The sequence below is a fragment of the Electrona antarctica genome (assembly GCF_951216825.1).
Source record: "Electrona antarctica genome assembly, chromosome: 8".
Lineage (NCBI taxonomy): Eukaryota > Metazoa > Chordata > Actinopteri > Myctophiformes > Myctophidae > Electrona > Electrona antarctica.
The window spans coordinates 4,453,654-4,468,991 of record NC_136789.1 but is presented as its reverse complement, the minus strand read 5'-3'; the positions used below and the strand labels follow the sequence as shown (position 1 = coordinate 4,468,991).

General features: G+C 42.6%; 1 protein-coding gene across 2 annotated transcripts in view; it reads left to right on the top strand.

The window, feature by feature from the left end:
• The first annotated feature begins 124 nt into the window (after positions 1-124).
• Positions 125-15,338, top strand: part of ncor1 (nuclear receptor corepressor 1) — an 89,514-nt gene continuing 74,300 nt past the window's right edge. For both annotated transcript variants that reach the window (XM_079508574.1, XM_079508573.1), the window contains exons 1-4: positions 125-337; positions 11,762-11,950; positions 14,797-14,897; positions 15,023-15,230. In XM_079508574.1, the coding sequence (XP_079364700.1) occupies positions 11,840-11,950; positions 14,797-14,897; positions 15,023-15,230 (420 nt within the window). In that variant the 5' untranslated portion in view covers positions 125-337; positions 11,762-11,839. The remainder of the gene's footprint in view (positions 338-11,761; positions 11,951-14,796; positions 14,898-15,022; positions 15,231-15,338) is intronic.

Below are 15,338 nucleotides of genomic sequence, written 5' to 3'. Positions count from 1 at the left end.
AACTGTCACACCACCTGATCCTTACAGGTGTAAAATAAATATTTACTTACAAACATGTAGGTATTTATCAAGATATTTATGTAGTGTGACTTAAAATTTAGGGAAAAAAACAGGAACAAATGGTGATAGAGTATAGGCGTTTCCCAACGTGTATTGCTCTTTATCATATAGGAAAATACATGATGTCCTTCCAGGACGTCGACAGACAAATGCGGCGCAGCCTACAGCTTGCCCAGTCGTCCACAGTCCGTTAACCCGCGGATTTACAATCAACGATTTCTACAACATTCTAATAGGGATAAGTTTCGCTTCATTGGCTGTTATTTCTAAATATGAGGTGAGTGTAAATGGCCTGTCTGTACCAAAGTTACTTGTTTTGTTTGAACTGTTAAAACGTCATTTCAGCGCTCAGTCTACGCTGAAAATCTGCCTTGCAAGATGGCGACGTGGTTGAGAATTCAAAGGTGAAATACTGCTAAGTTAGCCAGCTAGCAACAACAGCAACAACATCCCAGATGTGTGATCAATAAACCGAAGTCCTAACATAAAATGTATTTTAATTTAAAGTTGGCCATTATGCATGTTTAGTAAGTTTCTGGATAAGGTCATCGCTTGCGGAAATGGACCCATCCCCCAATTCAAGCAAGAAATTCAATTGCGTTTATGACAGTATGGTAAAAGGCAACAATAACATTTACCAAACAGGGTTCTCCTGCCCATATATGTAACCATAACAAACAGTCAGCAAATGCTCTTGCTAGGTGGATTCTAAATCAGATTTGGAACAGAATGTAACTTAAAAACCACAGGTTATTTACACATAATTTAATGTAATGGGGGAAAAAAAACATGGCACCATTGATAATTCACATATAAAGTTAAGATACAAAAGTCAAGGTTGAGATATTGAAGGTTGAAGACCGTAAGGGAATTGTATTTGTTCTAATCTAGATAGACTGTATTTATAGCCAACTCTACTTATACAAGATACTTGACAAATCTTCAGAGTTTGTGGATACTGTAAAACATCATGACATGGTCAATAAATGACTTGCATTAGCAATTAGTGAACGTTGTCTGGAAACATGAAAACAAGCAAAAACTGTACCCTTCTAGCCAGTTCAGTATTTGTCACCCAACAATTTGGGTTATTGTCTCCACCAGGCCGAAGGCATGGGGACTGGGGAGAGAGTATGTTTTGCACTCGTGTGTGTGTGTGTGTCCGTCCGTCTGTGTACAGCTAATCTCCAGCACCGCTACCCCGGTCGATGCCAAATTTTGCACACACACTCCCTGGATGCCAACGATGAACCACATTTTCCAGAACGGCCTGTTATAGCGCCACCAGGAGGCTGACTTTTGAAAAACACATTTTTTGATATTACTCCTCCAGATTCTGTCCAAAAAGCCTGCAAATCGTTACATATCGTTACTCTATAGTCATGTGTTCAAGATGGCCTGTTATTGGCCTGTTATAGTGCCACCAACAGGTGGATTTTTGCAAAACACATTTTTGGAACAAATCATCAAATCATCCAATTGCCATCCAAGGCGTAACAAGAAATGGCACCCTTTTCACATTGGCCTATTATAGCGCCACCAGGAGGCCACAACCTGCCCTGCCAGCCAGTAGGCGGAGATTATGTTTTTGCCCCAGTCCATGTGCCAACTATTCCCGGACCCAGACACCACTTGAATGATAACCTCGCGTCACCAGGCTTTCCACCTCAGAGGAAAGCCTGGTCTGTGTTACAAAATTGCTGTGTGAACCGGTCTGGAGCGGATGATATCGTTACGTCATGTTGTAGTCATTGTTTTATCAGGCAGGACAATCATCCGGAACTTTCCAAACCGGAAGAATAACAATAAAAGCTCTCTTAGCCTGCTGCTTTTTTTTTTTTTTTTAGAAAAATCGGTTTGAGGGAAAAGGAAGTTCCAGATTAATGGTTCCTGCCTACTGACTACAACATGACGTAGCGATATCATCCGCTTCCAACCGGATCATAAACCCGAAAAGGAATGCTGCCCAGGCTACTTGAATGATGTGTCAAATTAGCCCTTCACTAAGTCCCTCACCAACACGTTAGCAGTGAGGAGACAGGGCAAGCTGTCCTTCTCACCCATAGAGATGCATGTTAAATGATGAGATTTCTCCATATAAATAATCAATCATTTCACTAGCAAGAGCATCAAAAGGCCTGCAGTAGGCTATGCACTGGACAAATGTGCATGACATTATTTAAATAAACTCGAAATACGAGGACATCAAATGGGAAATGGGAGAAATCAGCTTGGGTGGGTCAGTCGTGTAACTTTCCCAACGTTAAGCCGTGTATATGTTCAACAACACAGCCATGCAAAATAACATTGACAGCTATGAGGTGGCGAAAGCTTGACCTGCGTAGCAGCAGTTGCTAAACTATTTAGGTTGGCATTAGACAATCGCTTTTTGGGGTGGGATTTAGCGAAGGGCTAATTCTAAGTGGGAGACTCTCTTTGGCAGAGCCTGGGAGTCAATGGTAGCTGAGGGGGCGCTTGTTTTACATGTCAGGGTTAAGGTTAGGTTTAGACATAGTTTTTGTGAGGTTAGGGTTAGGTTTAGGTATAGTTTTTGTGAGGTTATATAACCCCGCCCTACTAGTAGTAGCAGGCACTGTAAAACAAGCGTCCCATCAGCGCCCATCGAAACCCAGGCTCTGCAAAATAGAGACCCCCAAATCCCACAGTAGGCCAAGGAAAGAAGACTCCACGTACATTTTTTCAAATCAGCCTCATGGATCAGATCAGATTATTGTGTCAGATGTACTGGTTTGGTACATACATGTGAAAACGTAACACTCGGAAGCTCCAATACGGTGGTGGCAGTGTTAGGCCTATTTTGGTTTTGGCCTATACAACTCTTGAACTGTAGACACTACCGGTAATTTAATTACAACTAGATAAAGTGAAAAATAGCAGATCTACAAGCTAATAGCGCGGCACCGAGTGCAGCTTGTAGATCTGCTATTTTTGTTTTTAACTAAAATCTTTGCTTCTGGGAGGTCGCTGGAACTACATATGTTCAGATGGGGGTCCGTGGCCAAATACAGACAATTCTGGGGGTCCTTGACATGAAAAAGGTTGAGCACCACTGACATCGAAACATAGGTTTTTCAGAAAACGATCAAGATTTAGAAGGCATTTGTAGAATCGTCCTCGGGTCTAAATGGGTTAAAACATGTCCTTGGATTATGACTCAACTCCACCTATCCCTATAGTTTGTGCCCATTCCTAGCTAGATTTTTGCTGCTACAGATTTCACACAAATTGGTATACATTATCTCTGGAGTCGTGATAAACATTTATATATTTTCATATTCCATTCCGATTGGCTATTATTTCTTTCCTAAGTTTGCGGGAGGAGGGAACTTTTACCAAAAATGCCCCAAATCACGAATACAGCGTCCAATCTACCACAACTGAATCTTAGTGAGGGGCCTTATCAGTGTTTAGCACATAATTGGCAGAAGTGATGCCATTTTAAAGATGGGAAATGAAATATGAATCGTAACGAAATGTACATCCAACCCTTTAGCATGAGCCATTTCATTTTTAGGGTTCAGTTCCATGGTCATTAACTTTTGTTAATGTTGGAGACATTTAAAAGGAGCTCAGCTGACTCAAAGCTGGTTATATTTGGAACGAATCTTATGATATTATTAACCCAATACTTTTGTATTCTAAATTGCTCGGATATAGACAACATGACATGTGTACACATGCTGTATTGCATGGATGCCTTTTCCTCATGCACAATGGAGATTACCACTACACTAATTTGCTTTTTATTTGTTAGATGCCAAGCACTGTGACTCAAGAAGTCAGATGAAGAAGTCATCACAAAACTGGCACACCACTAAGATCACAATGCACGCTCTTTAGTCACAAGTCAAGTGCATTACTATCACAATGTGCATTTAGGCTTATTTCAGCTCCATCCAACTACAAACCCTTGAAGCCGGATGCAAATGTACTAGTAAATAATTCTACTAATGGCAAGAATATTTACAGAATTATACTTTTTTCTTTTTTACATACAATTTAGGCTAGCTAAGTCATTTCCATATGGATTAGGTAGAAGTAAAGGCACAAAGAGGAATTAGTATCTGACATTTAACGTTAGAGTCTGAAAACTAGTTATAAATCGTTAACTGTAGATCTGGAGGGCTGACCTGCCTGGTTTAGACCTGGCATTTGACTGGGACTCATATTTAGTCCAATGTTCTGGTGGCATAAAGGAATCCTGACCATCCACTGTCAAGTTACATTTCATACATTGTATACAAGCTATATTGTGCAATGTACACAATTCCCTTGCTTTTTTGCTTTCTATAACTTGAATGTCGGCTCAGTGGCCTTGTGGTTAATGTGTCCGCCTTGAGGCAGGGAAGGGTTCAATCCTTGGCTGAGTCATACCGAAAACGTACAAATTGGTGCCCAATACCCCCCTGATTGGCAGCATCAGGGTTTGGATTGAGTTTACAAGCTGTAGAATAGGAAAATACACTTTATTTGGCTTAAACAGGTCAATATTCGAATTCTGCCGCTATAGCTGAACATCATGTGTAGTGTGATCTCAATGTGCACTCGCAGTTTTGAAGAAAGGTTGTCTGAGAAGGTTAGGACTGGAGGTACAAAGCTCTATAGGCCCTCTCTGAGTGACTACAATGAACAAACCAGATGGCAATTCACTAATGGAGAGAGATAACACACTTGCCCACTGTGTATACAAACAGCAAAGATCCATGGTAAAATCCCCATTCCATCAGTGAATCAGTCTATGTTCAGAACGCCAAACAAAGCTGCATCACTTGAAAACAATTTAATCCAGGCCAAATGAAAAATAATGGTGATGATAATGTCGTGGATCGTGAAGTGATACTGCTTGAAAAATAATTGTGATATAACTGATATTGTTGAACACAATGAGTTGTTGAACACAACGCGCCTTGCGTCTCTGACACATATTATTAAGAATATTAAACTATCCATCGATATATACTTTACCCTGCCTGTGTGACTGTCGGGTCTCTGCTCTACATGTAAAGTGTCTGAAGTTGAGACAACTTTGACACTTTAATGCAGAGGTTCCCAACCGATGGTACGTGTACCGCTACATGGGACATGTCCCACTGGCACTGGTACGGTAATAATAATATAACAATGGGTAGGCTACTTGAGGCCAGTCAACTGTCTTCCGTATTTTGTTACGATGATACACGGCCGCGAAGCCCCCAGCCATGCCGGTCCGCGAACATTTTATTGGGGTTGGGAACCCCTACTTTAATGGATTGAATTGCCTGATTATGAAGAAATCTGTGTTGATATTATTGCAGTGGATGTCACCATTTTGCACAAAGTTTGACACAAGTAACAAACGCTCACATAACACCTGGTTGGCGACAGAGACACAAGTTTGAATGTCCACCTCCTACCTACATTGAAAACGGTTCAACGTCACTGATACTGCTTTCAACAAGTACCAATTGTACCATACTAGTCCAGGCGTGGTGGGGGACTGCCCATAAGTCAGACATCCTGTCAATCAGACCTGTGTGGCTGGTTAAGACTCACCCGTGCTGCGGGTAAAACAAAATCACCCATGGCTCCTGACATGCGCAGCGGGTTAAAACGAATCTGTGCTGTGGGTTAAAAATCACCCGTGGCTTCTCTGGCACTTTCCACCTATGTGGAAATGGTAACCGGCGTTCAAGGAGTTAAGAATCTTTTGCTTTGATTGTCTATATTTGTTATCTTTTATTGTGGTCCTTTGATGCTGCTTTAGATCCTTGGGTGGGAGCCTGGGAGGAGAGTGATTGTTCTTTTTTTGTTTACTATTATGTCTTCTTGTGACGTGAGGACAAATAAAATAAATAGGGTTGACCCAATTACTTCAAAGCTTGATTCGATTAAATAGGAAAATAAATATTTGAATATTCAAATAACGTTTTTGGGGGTTTTCTGAACTGAATAGTTTGGTGAGGATGAAACTGTATTATACTTGATGCACCTGAACAAAAGATCCACACCCACTATATACTGCTAGTATAGTAGTTTGTGTGTTCGTATTTATTGTCTCCACCAGGCCGAAGGCATGGGGTTTGCAGGATTGGCCCGTTTTGAACAAAAAGCCTCAAATCATGAACGCAGCGTGCAATTTACGTGAAATCTTTCACAGACTTTCCTACTAGGCTGAGGAATATATCCCACCCTTTTCACATTGGCCTGTTATAGCACCACCAACAGGTAGATTTTTGCAAAACACATTTCTATTATAGCGCCACCAGGAGGCCACAACCTGACCTGGCCTGGTGGAGACCTGTGCCCCGAGGGGAACTTTCTAATTTGCTTGTTGGCATTTCTTTTATTATGGCTTGCTGTCTAATGAGAACCAGTGGTTCTCAAACAATCGCGTGTCTGTCAAGGACCGCCAAATAAGTTTGTTGGCGGACCCCCATCTGAAAGGGTTCCCACACCTTTCAGTTTGGGAACCAATAATGTTCTCGCTAAATGACCATTCAGGACTGTACGTGTGTATGTGTGTGTGTGACACTGTGTGTGTGTGTGTTTGTACATGTGTGCACAGACAGAGGATGTTATTGTAATGCAGATCTCTCTCCAGACCAGTCGATCTTGTCTCACAAACACAAACCTCGGTTTGTTTGACAAATAAATGTAGCCACTCTGTTTTATTGACTCATGCTTTGGCCAAGATACTTTTAAAACCACGACCTTTAAATACCTGGACGTACAAAGGCAATTTTTGGCTGGAAGCGCCGGTCAATAAAACTTGTTTTTAATTTTTCCGGAGCAGAGGGTGCGGTTACGCATTTCTTTTATGCACTGGCTCTCAAAGTGGGGTCCAGAGAGACCCCCCCCCCCAAGGGGTCCCCAAGGGGGTTTGCACTTTGCAGGGGGAGGGGAGAGGGCCCCCCAGCTAAATGAGTAACATTTTAAAAAGCTCATACCCAATTTCATTTTTTGGCTATTATGACGACAAATGTTTTCCTTACTTATCACCATTGGCACTAAACCAAACATCAGATGCGTATCTGCGGCCAAACGCATATCAATTTGGCAGCTAATGAAAATCACACCCGTGTGAAGTGAGGGGCGCTCTTGTCATCGTACAACATCATACATCATCTCATACTGGCCAATCACAATTTGCGTCCTCACTTTTGTCTTCAATGTTTGTGTTTACACAGACCCTCAAAGCTGGACATAGGAGGGGATAGCGCCCCTCAAAAATAATAAATAAAACAAACTGCTTGAAGAAATTCAGCTGAACCAAAAGCGGTGTCGGCCAAAATATCTGTGGTGTGTATTTACCAGAACTCAGCACTGTTTGAGGGGCGCTAGCCCCTCCTATAATATACAGCTTTTGTCCACACGTCTCATGGGGAAATTAGGTCAAATGTCCACCAAATATGACGTACATTTGTGGAAACACAAACATTAAATACCAGGCATTGACAATGAAGGGAAAATGACGTATGTCATATGTAGACGAGCAAATCTGAGGTGATGTATGATGATGTATAATGATAAGAGTGCCCCTCACTTCACACAGGTGTGATTTATTTTTCTTTCTGAATCAGGGTCCACCCATACACCTTACCACTCCCCTGAATCAGGGTCCACCCATGCACCTTACCACTCCTCCTGCCGTCCGGGTTAAGTGGACATTGGTGGGCTGTGTGTATTTTCAATTCAGAAGCACGTTTATTTTAATGATCAATCAATGAATTGTGTCCCGGCTTGGATCATTCAGAAAAGTTCCTATATCTATCTGTATCACAATGAAAACATATTTGTCTTTACATGAATGTCTTATATAAATGTTATACAATATGTGACAGTTTCTGGTGGAGGCCAAGTCATTGATTTTTTCATGTCTTATGAAAGCAGGGAATCATCCTACTATAAATGCGTGTGTGTGTACGGTTGTAATGCACGTAACTCGTGAACCGTTTGCCCCACCGACTTCATATTTGACACACGCGTTCCACACCCCCACAGGGAGTGCAGTGCCCGGACTCGAGTCGGTCGGACCCACGGTTCTCAAACTACCACAAAAGGCTCTGGTCAGGCTCTGCCAGTGGGCCTAATCAGCCTAAAACCCCTCACCTGTGCAATTTCCAGCCTTGCCTCAGCCAATTGATTGCCATGGCAACCCCACACCTGACAATTGATTAGCCTACTTTTGCAACCCAAACCACAGTCACAGTCAGTCAGTTTGCCCTCTTCACACACAGGCAGATACAGAGATCTCCATGTGGGACACAGACAGTTGACAACAGGTATTATTATTATTGCATCGTTCTCAAGTAGGCCGGTAGCCGACGGGCACGTACAGGTCTAGTAGCTTCAAATTGACATGTTGTTCAGTTTGACCCACCAGTTTTGGAGATGGAGTTGAGAAAACAGCCTTGAAAGGTTCACTTCGGTGGACTCTTAACATTACACCTAGCTACATGTTTAAGCATTTATTTCATATGTACATGTCGATTTCAGCTCTGACATTTATTTCAGACATGCTCGAGTCTAGTATGTGAAGAATCTGCCTGTGCTATTAACACACTTTGGGAAAAAATAAATAAAACTGTTTTTCTCCTATGCTAAACAGTTAGTCTTGCCGCCATGACTGTCTCTGTATCAAAAAGAGTCACATATGTTATACTGTACTTTAACAAAGGAAGACTTGCTGACCTGAGGGATGACTATGACGATGACACAGCCAGACAGACAGACCACCCTGTGCTCTGGTGGTTGGGTGGGTGGGTGTCAGCCCCCCACCATCCCCTCCCCATATCCACAGCAGGGGGGGGCTGGCAATGCGACAAGCAAAGCAGGAAGGTCTAAATCCAGCTCTCAAACCCCCCCCCCCCCCCATTCTCTAAACACAGACGCACCGCAGCGGACAGACCAGGACTCGGAGAGAAATCCACTCTGAGCGGGAAGGCCAAGACAAGACTGGGGTTCACAAGTATTACAAAATCGTCTAATCGCTAATTATTTGAGATAGTCTATTTGTTTTGTCATGATTTAATCATCACAATCGTTTACAGATGTTGAACGATGTTCATACATCCGCTATTATGTCACCCAAGCTACAGTAGGTTCCTATAGTATTCTTAGGCGCTTCACCGTTCCGCCGGAATTCTATTATTTCCATTTAAATGCACATTTATGAAGCACATTGTCAGAATGTCTGCAAAACAAAACATGCATCTGTGCACTTTTCCATTAACTTCTCTCTTAATACGACTTCAGTAGATGATTCATGAGATAAATTAAACCAGTAGGTGGCACTCTTTCTCAGGTACCAACAGAATGTGGTCACTGTTTGGTTTATTTGTTTTGTTTCATTTCGTAATTTCTTTCAGCTGCTGTTGGTAGTCATGGCTGCCAGTTCCCACCTGATGTTGAGTTCTGACTTATCCAGACCGTACTGAATAACTTCTAGCTTACACAGCGTCTTCAGACTAGGACTTAAGTCCAAGACATAAAGGTCATCAGGTGTTTGTCTTCCTCCAGAGAGGCTAGGACAAATAAAGAGGATAGTGCACGGAGGTGCGGCCCACTCTCCTGCGGGAGGTTTGCACATGCTCAGTGTAAACAGGAACTGCGATGATGGAGTGTTCCAGCAGAGGTGCTAGATAGAAAGCTCATAACTTTCATGTAAATAATGAGATCCAGAACAGTTGAGAATTAAACAACAATTAATCACCCTTCCCTTTTCAAATGTTTTATATCATCCACAGCACTTGAATGAACAGTATCCATGTTTCTTGTCATTTCACAAAAAGAAAAGTTTGACACATGTACTAATTAAAGAACATGGAAAATCCACAAAAGAAAATATACAAAAACATTAACATTTAGTAAATGTACTTGTCCTTTATCTTTCAGTCTGTTATACACAACATTTTTTCCACAGTTATGAAATTGATATACTTTTTAAAATAAAAACAAAATCAACTTTGTACTATTCTCTTTTTGTGATATCCTTTTTATTATTTCAGTTCAGGGTCAGCAACTCTCATGCACCTCTAGCACCTCTGCTGGAACACTCCATCATCGCAGTTCCTGTTTACACTGAGCATGTGCAAACCTCCCGCAGGATAGTGGGCCGCACCTCCGTGCACTATCCTCTTTATTTGTCCTAGCAGAGAGGATGATACGATCCCCCATCATGCAACAGCACATCTCATATGAGGGAGACATTTCCCCTTGGGCTCAACCCTCTTCCAGGAGAAGGTCTCTGGATTGAACTTCCACAGATCATTGAAGTGCTGGCCAACGCTGACGCTACCAAATATGTACAGCTCTCCATTGTAGGCAAAGGCTGAATGCAACCAGCGTCCTTCTGGAACAAACTGTGCAGAAGGCGTGTCCAGCCAGTGGTCGGTCTCTGTGTCAAACACTCTGGTCTTGTAGTACTGATCCCCCAAGCCCCCAAATACAAACATCTTTGTCCCAATGATGGTGGCATAGTGACAGCCTCAAGCAGGAGGTGGAGTACTGTACTGTATAATTTTTAAGCAAAACGGTCACGGAGGTTCTGCTTTTGCCCTATGCCCACTTCAATGTGCTTCTGAGAGTACACAGGTGGAACACATTCATTAACGAGTGACAAGCTACGTCTTAGCTGCCTGCCAGCAAGCTCACAGAGACATTGGGAAGCATTTTTGTGCGTGCGCGTGCCTGTGTGTTGGGAGAGACGAGAGAGATTGATAAAGAGAGGGGCAGACGGGCAGGTGAAGGCGACCATTTTTTTTACTTGCCCCGGGCAATCGGGCAACCGTTAGTGTCAAGCCCTGTATTACCAGAACTTGAGAATTCGTATAGATTATTCTTTCAGGCACCTTTTTCTCTCTCTTTCCTTTTATTTTGTTTTGGACGATTACATTCTGACATCAGAATCACAGGTTTACAGGCGTAAAGAAGTGGTGACATTGAGTCTAAAGAGACATGTTTAACCACACCTTAGCTCAGTTGTTTTTGTGATACTTTGATTTAGACGAGGATGAGTCAAGGTGTCTCCTGGTTCAATACTCTTCTTGCTCTTCACTGCATACATTTCCAACCACCTACAGTACTACTGTAACTGGAGATTGTGGGATTGCCTATGTTCTATCTTTCCACATAGTCCTTTACCATTAAATAAAAAATGCCATAACAGCAGCCTGCAATTAAGTCAGTTAAGTGTGTTGTTTGTCTTTGATGTCAACCTGAGATAATGGACAGCTGAGAAGAGCATATTTTTGCTCTGCTCATTCCCTGGAATGGAAATGCAACACCAGACCTTAATTTTAGAGAACTGAAATGAAAATAATGCGTTAATGTGTAAGCTCAGACATCCGTTTCCTTCCGTTATGTTCAGTTATCATTCAATCTTCATATATTGCACATGGCAGGCAGCTCTTGCTAAACTTTTGGTTGCATACAATAATAGGATGTAATCCATTGTCAAATGATTGACCTCCTCACTGATGGCGACGGTAATTCTAAAATGATCCATGGTAATCCTCTACATTTTGTTGTTGAAACTGCAATGCTGATTATACAGAGTAGTCAGGGTCCTTTGTCAGGTATTCTTTCATTACCACAGAGAATGCTTCTCATTTTAGCTGCGTATGAGTTAGTATGACTGGAAGGTTTCTGATGTCTCCATCTGCGAGACTCAACATTATGATTGTGTGCTGTCTTTCCACAGGTGGGTTGGTTCTCCAACCATGCTCCAGCTGAACTCCTAATCTGTGCAGCAGCAATAACACGCTTCCCCTGAGCCAGGATGTCCAGTAGCTCAGGCTACCCCCCCGGCCAGGGGAGCTTCAGCAGTGAGCAGAACCGCTACCCACCACACTCTGTCCAGTACACCTTCAGCACCGCGCGCCACCAACAGGTAAAAAGATCGGTGTCACAAGGTGGTGTTTGTCTTTGATTGTTTGGCATTAATAATTTTGGTAGATTTCCATATGTCAATTCATCTTTATCTTTGACCATTGACCAAAACAAGTTGAGCATGTTAGAGAATATGTGTAAAGACCCACAACTCGAGGTACACTAGCCAATTCCTTGAGCTGTTGGCATCAAATATGCACCTTATTAGTGGTAGAAACGGACACTGTGCATGACACACGCATCTAGCTCCATTGATGTTTCTTTTGTACAGTTTAGGTTATCTCTTCAAGTCCCCTAGTTGAGTGAACTCTTGCTTATTGTACTCGGTAGTTTATGACTCTGTTTGCCGGCACTAGATTTGATGCTGCAGCTGCATATAGCAGAGCTGCAATGGCATTATGTTGATTCTTCTGATTGATTCCAGAGTGCAATATGCGTTTGACAGTTTCTTCGCTTTGTTTGTTATGGTAGCATTGCAGTAATCGATGTTATCTTATTTGTTGTCTCCACCAGCCGAAGGCATGGGGAGAGTATGTTTTGCACTCCGTCCGTGTGTCCATCCGTCTGCGTACAGCTAATCTCCGGCAATCAACAACCTGTTATAGCGCCAACATGAGGCAGATTGTGGCAAAACACACATTTTATCCATACATCACACAAATCGGTATACACTATCTCGACTATAGTCATGTGATCAACACAGACCTGTCCGCTTCCCCATATTCCATCCTGATTTGCTAAGATTACCTTCCAAAGGTTCAAGGTTGCAGGATTGGTCCATTTTGAACAAAAATCACAAACGCTAGACCTGTGACCCGAGGGGCACTATTTCTAGTTGTTTCTGCCTCTGTAGTAGTTCATATGTCTTTTGACATTTAGATGAAAGGGTTTGCTTTGTACAATCTCTAAAATGTGAGTGTCAGTTCAGTTAACTCCCTTTGTTGCCACTGTCAATCAAGTTGTTTTACTATTTGGTATTCTCATTTCATCAGTGGCTACACCCATTGTCATTAGTCGTTCTGATCTATGCCTAGCACATTGGAGACACATTTTGCAGACAGTCCTACTGTATCATCGCAACTTGAATGGTGTTTTCTCTGCCAAGTAAAAACTCAGTACAAATTGTCTGTTGGTATTAAAGGTGCATCGAGGAGATTGATATTGATCTCTCACTCACTTGCATCACAGCCAGTGTTTATACTGGCTGTATAAACATTTGTTTGCAATGTATCATTGGAAAGCAGTACTAGTAGTTGTTGTGCCACTCTAGCTAGCAGTCCAGGTAATGGCAGGTACCATCATGAGCTCTCTATCTTGTCTCGTTTTAATTAGTAGGAAGACAGATTTGACTAATTTGGTTTAGTGCTACTACCCAACAGGTGTGGTCAAATGGGTCTACTCTAAAGCATTGTTGTTAAAAAAATATTCTGCTGCTGTCTAAAACATTACTACAGTTAGAGTTGATTATAACAAAGTCTTAGCTGAAGTTATCATATCTTTTCTGTGCCATGACGGTCATGTAATGTTTGTTAGCTTAATTCGATGACAGACTTCTCAGAAGGCAAATTACGCCGAAAAATGTCCACGGTACTCTTCTGGGATTTATTTGCTTGAGTCTGTGATAAAAAAAGAACCCTGGAGTTTGGAAATGTGCCTCTAACGTTATTTGCAATGTGCTCACGTTTGTTTGCAGGTCAGTGTGCAGATATTGTTATTTTTCCATTAAGCCTTAGATAGAAGTAAATAAGCCTCTAACTGACATTGACATTCATTGAATTAAATCATAATGTACTTAAAAACCTTGAATTGCTTTGTATAGTTTAGTTGGAGTAGTAAGTCTCTGTATGACTATTAGATTTTAGATCTAGTTATTACTGAGTCTGCTTTACCAATACAATATTTGTTGCGACCACAGGTCGCAGTTTACTATGAAAACCTGCATCTCACCTCCCTTCGGTCGGTTGGTCACGCCTCCATATACGGTCACGCCATGTGACATCATGCCTCCAATATATGGTCACATCTCGCCTCGTGACACGCCACCATATATGGCCGTCTCCATATTTGAAGATCACGACACTGACCTCATCAAACCCTGGATAGACATACATGGATAGATATCACCTATATCTGCATATACTGTATGGAGCCGGCCAGCAACTCTACATCTGACCTCAAACCCTTAGATCTCCATATATGGAGCTGACGTGTTCTGACATTCCATACTGTATGTTGATCCTTCCCACCCGTCTCCCTTTTGACTGATATTGTCAATTCAAACTCTAGACGGGCACTCCCCAAAGTTATTGTTATACCGTGCCCGGCAGCTGGCGAAAACTAGAGTTCTCAGCACGCCTCCGCTGCCACCCTATATCCATATACGGAGTTGACCTGTTCTGACATTCCATATGTTGATCTGTCCTCATCACCATATATGGAGTTGACCTGTTCTGACATTCCATATGTTGATCTGTCCTCATCACCATATATGGAGTTGACCTGTTCTGACATTCCATATGTTGATCTGACCTCATTAAACCTTGTACACTCAAGACACACTCCATATATGGCCAAACCTCATCAAACCTGTACACTGTACAACACTCAAGACACTGCCCCCGCTGCCAACCTTAGATCTCCATATATGGAGCTTACCTGTTCTGACATTCTATATGATGATCTGACCCCCCCATGCCAAAGCGCCAGCGCTTGCCCAGCAGTCTGCTGTCACTGAGGCAGATGTGAGCACGTCGCTTCTCGCCCTCAGGGTGTCTTACTGGTTATTTTGTGTGTGTGTGTTCATGGGTGTGTGTTCATGGGTGTGTGTGTGTTCGTTCGTGCCTCCAGGAGTTCACCGTCCCGGACTATCGGACTCACAGTCACATGCAAGATCCACAGGGTAGAAGAAGACCGTCTTTGCTCTCCGAATTCCACCCTGGAACAGAAAGGTACGGCCCCTGACCTTTCTCTGGTGGCTTTTTTAACACTCTGTGTTCTCATTCCTGCTGTCTCGATCAGCGTAGCTGCTGATAAAGCTGGACATTTGAATTGTATACCTCTGTTCTCTCCTCAGGCCTCCAGAGAGACGCCATGGCTATGAACAGCAGTTCCACTCCATCACCACCCAGGCCGAACATGAGGCCATGGAGGCTAAACGCCCCCGCATGGAGACTGTGTCTGAGGCCCATATGAGCCGCACTCCTCCCAACGCAGGGGGTGTAGTGCAGCCACTGCCCCATGCAGCCCAGGACGGCTTTAGAGCCACTGGGGAGGTCAAGAAGGTTGGCATCAAAAATACTCAAACTTAAAATGTTAATGACTTTGTGCATTTATTCAAATTTCAACTATCATATTCTTTATATAAAATATTGTGTGCCGTATGCCCCGGC